The sequence below is a fragment of the Phaseolus vulgaris genome, chromosome 3 (genome assembly GCF_051622355.1).
Source record: "Phaseolus vulgaris cultivar YP4 chromosome 3, ASM5162235v1, whole genome shotgun sequence".
Taxonomy (NCBI): domain Eukaryota; kingdom Viridiplantae; phylum Streptophyta; class Magnoliopsida; order Fabales; family Fabaceae; genus Phaseolus; species Phaseolus vulgaris.
Genome location: NC_143500.1, coordinates 39,270,547 through 39,284,352, shown reverse-complemented (window position 1 = coordinate 39,284,352; position 13,806 = coordinate 39,270,547). Strand labels below are relative to the sequence as shown.

Genomic DNA, 13,806 nt, shown 5'->3' with positions numbered 1-13,806 from the left:
TGCTGACGTTACTCATTGTCTTATGTATCAATCAAGATGTCACAGATTAAATTAGTTCAGTTTTTTTTCCGTCTTGAGTTTTTCACCCTTTAATTTATTTGTCATTATGCATGGAGTTGCTATTGAAGGAACTTCCACATTTATTTCTTTCCTTGTTTTCTTAACTATTTTACTTTTATTTGCTCTTTCAGTGCCCGTCCTTGTCTATTAAATTCCTAATTTGAATCCACTGAAGACCCGTTATATAGCTCACATGTGTTTACTTTTCTCTTGTGATTTTTCTGTAAAAGTTTGGTCCTTCTCCTCCTATCTCAGATAAGGCGACCCACATGGGCCACCAGACAGAACCATACCAAGAACATAAATGTTAGTAATTTGAGTGTCTGTTTGTTTCAAAAAATGAAATATAAATATCAGTTTGGTTTCAATGCATTCTCTCACTTTCAACTAATAGCAAGTCAGAAAAAAATGAAACTTTTTGCATAGTTATTATATCATACTATATGACAATTTATACTTGTGATAATTGCAGGGTGGAGGGTCCAATTAAAAACGTGATATGTGAGTACAATAAATGCAAAGTAGTACAATAGAAATAGATGTTCAAAACGTAAGTGCATTAACAACACGGATCCTATAACTAAATATGATAATCTGCAATACTATTTATTACCCTAAATATTTGTAGCTGGAGCTCATCTAAATAATCCAAAATGAGATCATCTGAAATTTTATGTGAACGTGTGTATTTAGTTCTTATTTAGCATATATATGTTGTACATTCAATTTGTGATCATATATGAGTGAATTACGGATATTTGTCTGCATTATGTTCATTTGTGTTTTACTAACGGAATATTAATGATGTGATGCTTGAGGTGGTTTATATCAAACTTTGATATTTTCCTATGAAATAGACAATATGTAGAATGATTATAATGTTTATGGGATAATATACTGAGAATTTGTGTTTTAAATTCAGGAAAGTTAGCTGTAAACTTTAGATTCTAAATTTGCACATTACACAATGACCTATTTTGAGCATGAGTTTGATTCGTTTTGTGGAAAGTACTTGCTTTTGAGAAGGAAAAAAGAGAAATAGTTTGATATACGAGAGGATGGTAAAAGATAATTGAAAGGTTTTAGCTCCAAAACAATCAAATTCAATTTTAATAATTTTTTCAAAATCTACGTGTTAAATCAGTTAGTTGAATAAATTCTTTTAGCTTGCGTTTTATTTTAAGTAAAAAAAAACTAAAAAATAGTAATTTGATTATACAAGCTTTGTTAAATTTAGAGATTTAACTATAGAATAAGGGTTCTTTTCTCAATAATTTTTTTTTATCGGCAAAAGCACCATTCAACGAAATATTTTATTTATAAAACTGATAATTTTTAAAAAATTATGCATTTGCATAATTGTATTTACAAGCAGGACTTTATAAAGACAAAAACAAATATACTTCTAAATACTACTTTTTTTTTTAATTATTTGAATTCAAAGTTGTCATAACTAATGCAACTGTATTATTTTTAATAGATTAATAAGTATAATTTTTCTTATAATTCTTTATTGCATAGATTTTTGTTGTGTTAATACAATACATGGTAGACTATCAACATGATAAAAATTTATAGAACAAAGACCCGAAGAAAAAAAATTAGAAGACTGACAATTATGGGATAAGTTTTTATTTATTTATTTAATGTCTTTATGTGAATTAATTAATATTTGTCCTTTAACTTGTTGATTAATTACTTTTTTATTAAAAAATCAACTTTAATTTTAAAAAAATTACCTTTAAGCAAAAAATTAAATATACAGTTCTTTAATAATAAAAAGTTATGCTTATAAATCAAACACTATTTCATGTAATAAAGAAGAATAATAATAATCAAAGTTGTAGAAGCCCGTATGATTTCTTATTAAAGAAATTAAAATAAAGAAAGTTGTATTCATTAAGAAAACTTCTAATCAACAAAAATAAATCAAATAAAAGGGAAGTCATACTACCACATACTATCTTTAAATTTATTGTTTAGTGATATATGTATGATGAATTATCAACTACGAGTTACTTGTGGTTCTTAAATTTCAATTAAGTCTTAATTAAGTTTTATCTTTACATAGTTGTTTTATGTGTTGACACTTGGCAGGTTATGTCTTATATGTAACTAAGGATTACACGTGATCCTCAAACTTCTATTATGAATCATGAAATGAAAAATAATAATTTCACCTTAAAAAAATTACATTCATTTTACAGTTTTTTAATAATATAATAATACTCATTAGAATTTTAAATTAAAAACAAAATAAATATTATTAAAATATCATTATTTTAAGTTATCAAATAAGTGTTTGTGTTTGGTGGATGTTAAAGTGTGAGCACTTTTTTCAAGTTTTAATTTTTTTTCTTTACATGTGTGTTATTAAGTGTGTTTGGAGTTAAAACTTGCTTGATTATGTCTAAGTAGGCACTTAAGGATGACTTGTTGGTCTCAAACTTTAATCAGACATTTCATCTAAGTGTGTTAAGTACTTTCTTTAAGTGTTCAATTAAGTGTACTCTGAGTTGGAATGTCATAGACAAGTGTATTTTGAGTTGGAATGTAATCTACATGTCACTTACACTACAAAGAAAATCATCAAATAGAAATCAATTTTAGAAAAAATAATAATTAGTTATTATAATAACTAAATTAAAGATTATTTTATAGACTATTTTTTTATTTTCTAAATTAGATTCTATTATTGTTAAATAGTTTCTAAATTGTTATCTAATTAACTACTAAGGTTTTAACTATCAATTATTTAGATTCTAAATTTAGTAGCAAAAACTATCAATAATCTTAATAAACTTTTCCATATATATAACCATATAATAAGTTAAATAAGAGCTTGAAAATTTTAATAACAATATCAAAGAGTAGTATGACATTTTTCCTTACATCTCTTTGCTCCGATTTTTTTAAAAAGTTTGTCTATTGTTATTTAAAATTATTTTAAAATTAATATTATATCATAATATAACAATTTAAAGTAATAACTATTTTTTATTTAAATGTTTAAAATTTAAATAAAAAAAGAAAAAAATGTATGAATAAAGATTAGACATTTATTCTTTATTATATTCAGATTAACTCTATTTAAGTTTGGAGAAAATTCTAACTATTCTTATTTTATTATATTTTAGACATGATCAAGAGAGAGAAATAAAGAATATATAAACAGATCAAAGTTAAGTTTTTAGTAAATGGTTCAATCTCTATTAAGATTATTTTCTCTTTTTTTCTTTTTGGATAGTTTGTCAAATGAAGATGTTGTACAAATAAGAATTGATAGTTTGTAAAGCTTATTTGAAGTTAGACCGAACTTCTGAAAGTGTCAATGAAAACTTAAAGGTTTAATGCGTAGAAAGTTGATGGTTGGATTCTTAAATATATGCATATAGACATTATTATATATATATATATATATTATTGAGTATTATTTGAGATAATGTGAAATATACATGTTAAAGATTAATTGAAAGTTGTAAACAATGTAAAAGTTGTATTTTGATGAACTAATTTATATTTTGGTTGGTGTTTTCATTATTTTTCTTCTTTGTTGGTTAAAATGTGAGCTCTTAGGTTGGATATCACTCTAGCAAAGGATAACTACTCAAGCGATGTACAAACGGTGTGTAATGATTACATTCATCGCTCATTATCCTTTAAACAACATTGTGACCACTCAAATGATGGAACGGTGACTCAAGTGAAAGAAAGATTGAGGTAACTGTTGGTTATTAATTCTGATTTTATTATTATTAATTCTGATTTTATTACCCTTAAACTATTTTACCCTTATATTGCATTAATGGTCAGTTTATAGGTTGGTTAGTATTCCTATTTGATAGCTTACCGTAATTGTAATTTATTATATATATGATTGAGTAAATCAAAATGAATAAGATCAGTTTTGCAATCTTGTACAATTACGTTCAATCAGTTGCTATAAGCTTTTGCCTTTTCTTATTTCCTTCAATTAGTTCCTACAGTAACTCTTTCTTCTTTGCAAGAATATGACTCAAGCAACAACTTGGTCGATCAAGCGAGATTGGTGATGGTGTTCATGGATTCCAAAATCTTAGGAATTCATGTAGATACATCAAGACTTTCAAACAAAGATTGGTCCCTCAAACATAAGTGGAGTGGTGACTAGTGCTTGGAACTTGTTGGAAGAAGTCCAACACATGTGTATGAGTCAAGAGTTGTGAGAGACCAATTAAACACAAATATAATTTGTATAATATAGTTTAAATTATTTTTTAAAATAATTCAATGTGGTACATTGTGTTAGATTGTCTTTCACGACATTAAGTGAGTAATGACTTCACACACTTGAAATTTTATTTGGAACACGTAACAATGTGAGTAATAATTTTATTTAGAGGCTGAAATCTTAGAGGTCTGCTTCATACCTCCTCCCAAAATAATCAAATGAGCAATTTATGGAGAAATCCAAATGACCTCAAATACATATTTTAATGTGACTATCATTAACACAACGGTTCATGAATTGGATATTAATTACATCCGCAAAACCCTCCAATTCAATCTATCTATAACCTGATTATACTATTGACATGCAACTATTATTGATATCTACGAAAATATTAAGACTGTGCGAGGCATTTCATCTTGAATTGAAGTGTCCATGTTTGGAAAGAACTGCAAATCAAATTTTGCTGTGATCTGCTTGAGAGCAGAGAGATTCAGCACTAATGTTTTTCATTCACATGCCTTGTATGGTAGTACAACACAATTCTATGGTTTTATAACAACACCAAGTAATTTAGCAGAGCAATCTGAAGTAGTTATCTCCATCTCCGGTATTATAAAAATGGAAGTCGAAGACAAAACAATGCCCTGCATGAGATGTGATAACAGAGCAGAAATAATTGGAAGCTGAAGCCTCTTATCGGAAAACTTTCGGGATCAATTGAGAATTGCGTGGTGTTATTTCCACGTTACCAGTGCAACACCGCAGGAAATAGGGCCGCAGCCAGTAGCTTGTAACAAGGAGCTACATTTCCATCAAATTAATCATGAACTTTGAATAGCATTTCATGAAATGAAATTAAGCTTTTATAAGATGTTCTGAACCACAACGCCAATGTAATCTAATATCACTCATCATCACTGGTGGAAACAAGTTCTTAAAAGATTTCCTTATCCAAAAGACAGTCAATGAGGCTTCCATAATTCAACACTACTACCAAAACTGAGTAATGGAAGCTTGCTTTCACCACCAAAACACAAATTCAATGACAGAAAAAAAAATGGAATAACATCTATCTCTTTAGTCTTTTTAACATTTCATTTATAATTAATTCTAAAAACTTATTATATTTTGAATCAGACATTGATTTTTGAGTTGTGTTTAAGAACAGGTTTTAAAATTAAAAATATCAGACAAATGCTTAGTGCATGGTCCATGGGGATTTGTCCTATGACTTGTCATTGAACACCCTAAATGGCAAGAGGCTATGAAAGAAGAATTGATGGCGATGGAGAAAAACAATATCATAACTCAAATTGGTTTTAATCTAGATGTTCCAATTAATCTTGCAAAGAATCCAGTTTTTCATCAAAGAAGTAAATACATTGATATTCGATTACAATCTTGATATTCGATTACAATCCTACATCAGTCGTTGATTACTTCCAAGAAATGTATGGATATACAATTATATATTCTCATCTATCCTGCCTTCAAGTAGGAAGCCAAAAGAAGGTGAACTATTTGCCTCTGGAGGTAAGCTCTTTGTTCATTTATTGAACCTATTTTCTTCTTTGTACATTATGTTTCAATGAACAATTCGTCGTGAATCTTATCCCAGGCATGTAAGATAGTTGGGGGCCAGAGATATACAAAAGGGCTTAACGAAAAGCAGATAACTTCTCTGCTAAAGGTCTCATGCCAGAGACCACGTGAACAAGAGACAGGCATTCTAAAGGTCATTGTCATGGATTCTTGATATCACTCTCCAACCTTTATTTTCTTCTTTATATTTTAATTTTTGTCAGAATCAATTGGAAACTGAAGAACCGTGACATGTGTGATAAATTGCAGTTGTTTGAAGTTTTCTTTTTCAGTCATTTATTCTCTTTACAAACAGAAAATTTGTGTGTACTGTGGTTTGGTTAGATTAATTTATAACTTTCCCTGTGTACTACCAGGCAATTCAACAAAATAATTATGAGTATAATCCCTATGTAAAGGAGTTTGGTATCAGCATCGATAGCAAACTTGCATCAGTTGAAGCTCGGGTTCTTCCTGCTCCATGGGTAATTTTCCTATAGTTAAATTGGTCAATTATTGTTAGCTTTTGGCATTCTGCTGATAGTACATTTTGGCTCTTCTATCTTCAAAGTTGAAATATCACGACACTGGAAGAGAGAAAGAACACTTGCAACAAGTTGGTCAATGGAACATGATGAACAAGGTTAGCTCGTACATTAAAAAAATATAGTTATAATTTTTTTACGTTAAAGTAAAAATTCTTGTTCCCACTTCTAGGCTGAATTTAATGTTGTTATTTCAATGTAGAAAGTTATAAACGGAAGCATTGTAAGATATTGGGCATGTATCAATTTCTCACGAAGTATCCAAGAAATTGCTCGCGGGTTTTGCCAACAGTTGGTTCAAATGTGCCAAATCTCAGGCATGGTAAAGTTTCAAATTTTGGTTATACCGTTTTAAGAAGATTTACATCAGAGACTGCTTGTTTGAGCAGCACTAGAAGTTCACATCACTTTTCCAATTATAACCATTCTTTCTCGTTATTCTATATCATTATCAATTTATCTTGTACACCTGTATACATTTTTTTCTTTTCACAGGAATTTAATCTAGACCCTGTGATTCCTATATATTCAGCAAGACCTGATATGGTAAAGAAAGCCTTGAAGTACGTACATTCTGCTGTACGAGATAAACTAGGTGGGAAAGAACTGGAGTTGCTGATTGCCATTCTTCCAGACAACAATGGCTCTCTGTATGGTATGATTCCAAGTCACTCCAATATTTCCAGTCATTAGCATCAGTTCATGAGAATAGCTACCATGGCAGAGGTGTATATAGAAATGTTAAGAGGTTCTAGTAGTACCTCACTCTAAGAGTATAGATCAACTTTCTTTGTTTTACATGCATATGAAAATTTAAACTTTTGCCCTCTGAGAGGTTCTAGTATCTTACTACTACATTCCTTGTCGTCTTTCCAAGAAAAAGAGCCTGAGCATTTATCTTCTCCGTAGTCATTCCAATTTTTCTGCGGATGATTACTCCATATTTCATGCTCGCACTTAAAAATCGAATTCTTCTTTCAGGTGATCTCAAAAGAATCTGCGAAACAGATCTGGGGTTGATTTCTCAGTGCTGCCTTTCAAAACACGTATTCAAGATCAATAGACAGTATCTGGCAAATGTTGCCCTAAAGATCAATGTCAAGGTATGTTCTTAACTTCTTATATAATTGAAGTTATCTATCAAAACTACTATCCGAAAGAGTGGTTATTTTCTACTCATTAATATTCACCCACCTTTCTTTTTTTCATTTTTAGTTGGGAGGAAGGAACACAGTTCTTTTAGATGCCCTAAGTTGGAGGATCCCATTGGTTAGTGACATTCCAACAATAATTTTTGGAGCTGATGTAACCCATCCAGAATCTGGAGAGGACCCTTGTCCATCCATTGCTGCTGTAAGTATTTCCAAAATCCTATAGGCTATAACTTATATAGCTTGCCATATATTTGGTCTTCTGATTACTGTTATTCAGGTTGTAGCCTCCCAGGACTGGCCGGAAGTAACAAAGTATGCAGGATTAGTATGTGCTCAGCCTCATCGTGAGGAACTCATTCAAGATCTTTTTAAATGTTGGAAGGATCCTCATCATGGTATAGTTTATGGTGGCATGATCAGGTACTTAGTAGCAGCCTGACCATTTTTCATTAGGTATTGACTTGATTGTCTTGTTAAGCCTGAAAATGTCTTTGTTGACATTGTTTAAATTGCCTGATGAGAAAGGTTTCTGTTCTTGCTGAAGCTTTTCCTTTTCACTTGATGGTTTTGCATTGATTACCTGTAATTATTCAACATCAGCTACCATCATGAATCATACTATTCTGTGCTACTGCAGAGAGCTGTTACTCTCGTTTAAGAAGGCAACAGGACAAAAACCGTTGAGAATAATATTTTACAGGTAAGGTTGATCTGTTTTAATATTAGAAGAAAAAAAAAAGTGTTCTTGCAGAGGAAGCCAGGGACTTGGACATATTACAGTTATACAAGTGGGATAATGGAGGATTGTCTATATTATTTATAGTGATTAAGTATATTTACAGGGATGGGGTAAGTGAAGGAGAATTATTTGGGATAATGTGAAATATACATGTTAAGGATTAATTGAAAGTTATAAACAATGTAAAAGTTGTATTTTGATGAACTAATTTATATTTTGATTGGAGTTTTCATTTTTTTTTTCTTTGTTGGTTGAAATGTGAGCTCTTTGGTTGGACATCACTCTAGCAATAGATAATTACTCAAACGATGCACAAGTGGTGGGTAATGATTACACTTGCAAGGATATGATTCAAGCTACAACATGGTCGTTCAAGCGAGGTTGATGATGGTGTTCATGGATTATGAAATCTAAGAAATTCATGCAAATATATGAAGACTTTCAAACAAAGATTGGCCACTCAAACATAAATGGAGTGGTGGGTAGTGCTTGAAACTTGTTAGAAGAAGTCCAACACATGTGTATGACTCAAGAGTTGTGAGAAGACCAATTCAACACACATATAATTTGTATAATATAGTTTAAATTATTTTTTAAAATAATTCATGTTAGATTGTCTTTAACAACATTAATTGAGTAATGACTTAACACACTTGAAATTTTATTTGGAAAAGGTAACAATTTTGTTGAGTTGAAGTGAAATTTGTGTTTTTTATGTAATTCTCTAATTAATCTTCTTTATAATTATAACATTTTATACTTTTATAATATACAACTATGCGTCATCATAGTAGAAAACGAATTGGTCACCAATTTAGACTTTGACCTGAATAATCTCTCGTTTAATAAAAAGAACAATCAAGAAGCAAATCACACATCGATAACTGAATAGAGAAAGGCATAGTGATGGATGGATAATCAACGTTTTCCTTAGTCAATCCTCCTAATCCCTTAGGTAATGCTCAAACAACTTAGTCTAAGTAGTTGAATTTTAGAGAATGCAATTTACTGAGAGAGATGTTAAAAATACCAAAAACAATTCGATGCCAGAAAATCCACTGTAAACATTTAGAGGCTGAAATCTTAGAGGTCTGCTTCATACCTCCTCCCAAAATAATCAGGTGAGCAATTTATGGAGAAATCCAAATGACCCCAAATACATATTTTAATGTGACTATCATTAACCCAACGGTTCATGAATTGGATATTAATTACATCCGCAAACCCTCCAATTCAATCATCTATAACCTGGTTATACTATTGACATGCAACTATTATTGATATCTACGAAAATATTAGAATGTGCGAGGCATTTCATCTTGAATTGAAGTGTCCGTGTTTGGAAGGAACTGCAAATCAAATTTTGCTGTGATCTGCTTGAGAGCAGAGAGATTCAGCACTAATGTTTTTCATTCACATGCCTTGTATGGTAGTACAACACAATTCTATGGTTTTATAACACCACCAAGTAATTTAGCAGAGCGATCTAAAGAAGTTATTTCCATCTCCGGTATTATAAAAATGGAAGTCGAAGACTAAACCATGCCCTGCATGAGATGTGATAACAGAGCAGAAATAATTGGAAGCTGAAGGATCTTATCGGAAAACCTTCGGGATCGATTGAGAATTGCGTGGTGTTATTTCCACGTTACCAGTGCAACACCGCAGGAAATAGGGCCGCAGCCAGTAGCTTGTAACAAGGAGCTACATTTCCATCAAATTAATCATGAAATTTGAATAGCAATTCATGAAATTAAGCTTTTATATGATGTTCTGAACCACAACGCCAATGTAATCTAATATCACTCATCATCACTGGTGGAAACAAGTTCTTAAAAGATTTCCTTATCCAAAAGACAGTCAATGAGGCTTCCATAATTCAACACTACTACCAAAACTGACTAACGGAAGCTTTCACCACCAAAACACAAATTCAATGACAGAAAAAAAATGGAATAACATCTATCTCTTTAGTCTTTTTAACACTTCATTTATAATTAATTCTAAAAAGTTAATATATTTTGAATCAGAGATTATTTTTTAAGTTGTGTTTAAGAACAGTTATTAAAATTGAAAATATCAGACAAATGCTTAGTGCATCAAACAAGGTCCAATGACTATGAGAGGTGCTCCATATAAAAAGCACTCGCCAAAAGGTTTTGTTGTGCATGATATGGGAAATGAATATCATATTTTCAATTGAATTAAGTAGTAATTGACCAAAAACAGTATTCAAAGAAGAATTTCATATCCTAGTAGTATTAACTTCAATGCAGCAATCGAAACCATTGGCAGATGCTGCAGGGGAGAACAAAATAGAGCAAAAATTTAAAATACAATACCTAGGTGAATATGACATTACAGTCCCTAAATCATGCGCCATATAGATTCTCAATATCTACATTTAAACTATTGGACTTCTCCACTACACTTCATAGTATTTTGTTTTAACAACACCTATTTTCCTTTTCTCAGCCCGTTCCATTTCTCTTACACTTGGTTTGATTTGGAGAATAAATGAATGAAGATGTGTGAGGATGAAAAAGAAGAGAAATAATTTTAAGAAATGGTGGAACTGGCTATAGTATTTCTCACATGTTTAAACTCATTTTTCTATTTCTTTCCTCATTCTTTATTTCTCATTTATTTACACTTTACTAACTTATTTCCATCTCATCCGTTTCTCTTTTTTCAACCAAACAAAACATAGGATTGCAGCTTAAAAATTAACATTAAGTTGTGTTGAATCATACACAAGCGGTGTAACTAAAACGGTTAAAGGTGGACTAAGAGTCTGCTTAGATAACTTTCTTAAATAACACTTCAAAAAATAAGGTAATTGAAATTAACTTCTTCTATAATTATAGAAGAAGCTCATTTCACTTGATTTACTTATTTCCTTGTTGAGAAGTTTATCAAAACAAGACCTAAATCTCACTCGTTGCCTAAGCAGAAATCATTAAGAAAACAGGATATAGGTTTTTCAGACAATTTAAGGCCACTAATTCACAGGGCACCTGGTCCAAACAGAGTCAAATTTGCCAAAGAAAATGGCAACTCGGGCCTAAATCTATAACTTGGGGTCCTTGGGGGAAACAACTAGCTTTACTAAGTTTAAAGGTATCGCTTATCAGTCAGGAAATATCACAGTTCGTTCAATAACAAAAGCATAACATTGAGACGTGAATTTTTCAATACTACACCTTCCCTAGATAGTGAAGTGGTGAAGACGGAGACCATGGAAATGAAACAGCCAGCCATATATTAAAATCACAACAGCAGTAAAACTGGGAGAGAAGAAAGTATGCAGGCAAAATTGAAATTCCACATTGTAGTGAAAACAATTCCTCACATTGCATAAAAATTCCTTAATGTTGAAATAAGACAATAATTATACAGTCAATGCAGCTTAAACATGAAATAAATAGTACAAATGTTCATCTAGAGATAAGTTTACCCATCCCATCACTCTCACCTGCCAAGTCATCATCACTACCGTCGCCGCCGCCAATACTACCAAGTTTGCTGTTTTCGATATCCAACTGCTTAGGCTGGACCGGAGCATTTACAGGCCCAGTGACGGACTGTTGATAAAGAACCCCCCCAGCAATGGTGAAAAGCAAACAAACCAACCCAACAGGGCTAGCATGCTTATCCCAAATGAGGACGTTGATCGCCACGGTAAGGAACTTGTTGACCACACCGGTAACGGTGAACGCCGTGGCGGAAACGGCCCTTCTGGCGGCGAAGCCGAAGAAACTGATGAGCAACCCGAACAGACAAGACAATGAGACGGCGTAGAAGGCAGCGGGGTCAAAGATGCCGGATCTAAGTGCGGCGAGAACCTGGACGTTCTCGCCGGTGAGGAACCAGAAGAATGGCGCCATCATAAGGGAGAGGAGGTTGTTGTAGAAGACGAAGCCCCAGGTGTTGAGGCCGAGGTTCATGACCATGTGTTTGATGTAGACCATCTCGGTGGTGATGGTGATGAGGTAGGCGAGGGCCCAGGAGTAGGCGGTGAGGGTGAAGGCGGAGTCGGTGGCGACGTAACCGACGGCGGAGGCGAGGATGAGGAAGAGGGAGAGGAAGGTGAGGTTGGAGGGGCAGGGCTGGGCGCGGAAGGCGGTGTCGGCGAGGGCAACGAGGAGAGGGGTGAGGGAGCGGAAGACGATGAAGGTGTCGACGTTGGCGTGGCGGAGGAGGTTGGTGTTGGTGAAGATGGCGAGGTAGAAGACGAAAGCGGCGGGGAAGAATTTCTTTGCGATGGGGATGGTGAAGGGGTCATGGTGGAGAAACCCTATCTTGCCGAGGATGTAGACGCCGAGCGCGGAGGTGAGGTACTGGAGCGCAGTTAAGAGGCCTGGGTAGTTGAATTTGGTGATGGCGTATTTGTTGATTATTGCCAGAAGGCTCGAACAGACTGCGTAGCCCACCACCACTCCGCTCGTCGTGTAGTACTGTTGCTTCCACGAATCCAATCGACCCAACGACATTGTGAACAAATGGAAGAATAAGAAGAAGAAGAAGAAGAAGATGATTGTGGAATGAGAATGGGAAGGGATCACCCACGCCCTAATATAGATCTGAGAGTGTGAATGCGAATGGCACACGCAGAGGGTCTGGAGAAGAGGACAATTATTTACTGCACCCTCTCACCCACACTTATTTCTTCCTTTCCATTCAGACTTCCTGTGGTACGACCGATACAGGGAAACATCCAAACCAAACCGATCTCCATACCTCCATAGCTAAATTCCTAATATGTTTTTCCTACATTCTACTTTTTACTCTTTCCATAACATATTCTTTTTATAAATAAAATAATATATTATATCAACTAAAACCAAATTTAGTTTTAATTAATATACATTTTTATATTGTTTACTTTTTCTTCTATCATCCAAACATTTTTTTAGTTTCTATTATTTAACATTCCACAGATACGCTGTGTCTAGATTAGCGAGGGAATCTTTAGAGGAAAAAATATTGATTTGAAGAAAAGTATTTAAATAGGTTATTTGAATTAAGGTTAATAAAGAAAGAAGGAAAAATAAAAGTTTTGAATTATGGAATGAGTGTCATTAAAATTATAATTTTTTTTAATTGATGAAAAAGTAATATTATAAAATTTTCTTTATAATTAAAAATAAATATGATTTACTTGTTTGTAGATTTTAATTATTTATAATTAAAATATTGTGTGTAAAATTGATTTTGAAAAAATATGAATTATATAATATTTTAAAAATTGTTAAAAAATATTTTTTTTCGATTAAAAAATAAATTTAAAATTAAGAATTGTAAAGTATGTGTAAATATAGTAAATTTTAATAAATTAAAGTTAAATTAATCCATAAAATGTGTGAATATTAAACAAAATACATTACAATTATATATGAAAAAAAACATAATGTTATAATAATTCCTTAATATTAATAACAATGATATAATCTAATATTATCTATAATTTTTATATTTAAATAAAACACTTGAATTTGAGATTTTCAAAATAGG

At 32.3% G+C, this 13,806-nt stretch overlaps 2 protein-coding genes across 2 annotated transcripts; one reads left to right on the top strand and one right to left on the bottom strand.

The window, feature by feature from the left end:
• Positions 1–6,636: 6,636 nt before the first annotated feature.
• On the top strand, positions 6,637–8,551 carry LOC137805611 (protein argonaute PNH1). Its single transcript, XM_090300147.1, has 7 exons — positions 6,637–6,747; positions 6,895–7,054; positions 7,381–7,502; positions 7,615–7,752; positions 7,831–7,973; positions 8,191–8,253; positions 8,396–8,551. The coding sequence occupies exons 1-7, from the start codon at positions 6,637–6,639 to the stop codon at positions 8,433–8,435; spliced, it is 777 nt and encodes a 258-aa protein (XP_090156273.1). The 3' UTR covers positions 8,436–8,551.
• A 3,070-nt stretch (positions 8,552–11,621) lies between these two features.
• Positions 11,622–13,074, bottom strand: GONST4 (golgi nucleotide sugar transporter 4). The gene has a single exon (XM_068608150.2). The coding sequence runs from the start codon at positions 12,783–12,785 to the stop codon at positions 11,730–11,732; it is 1,056 nt and encodes a 351-aa protein (XP_068464251.1). The 5' UTR covers positions 12,786–13,074; the 3' UTR covers positions 11,622–11,729.
• Between the last annotated feature and the right edge of the window lie 732 nt (positions 13,075–13,806).

Excerpts from the sequence above, each read along its gene's own strand:
- LOC137805611 (XM_090300147.1), top strand. The coding sequence starts at position 6,637 with ATGTATCAATTTCTCACGAAGTATCCAAGAAATTGCTCGCGGGTTTTG. Across the intron at positions 7,974-8,190 it reads GTTTATGGTGGCATGATCAG|AGAGCTGTTACTCTCGTTTA; the intron begins GTACTTAGTAGC and ends GTGCTACTGCAG. Across the intron at positions 8,254-8,395 it reads TTGAGAATAATATTTTACAG|GGATGGGGTAAGTGAAGGAG; the intron begins GTAAGGTTGATC and ends GTATATTTACAG.
- GONST4 (XM_068608150.2), bottom strand. The coding sequence starts at position 12,785 with ATGTCGTTGGGTCGATTGGATTCGTGGAAGCAACAGTACTACACGACG.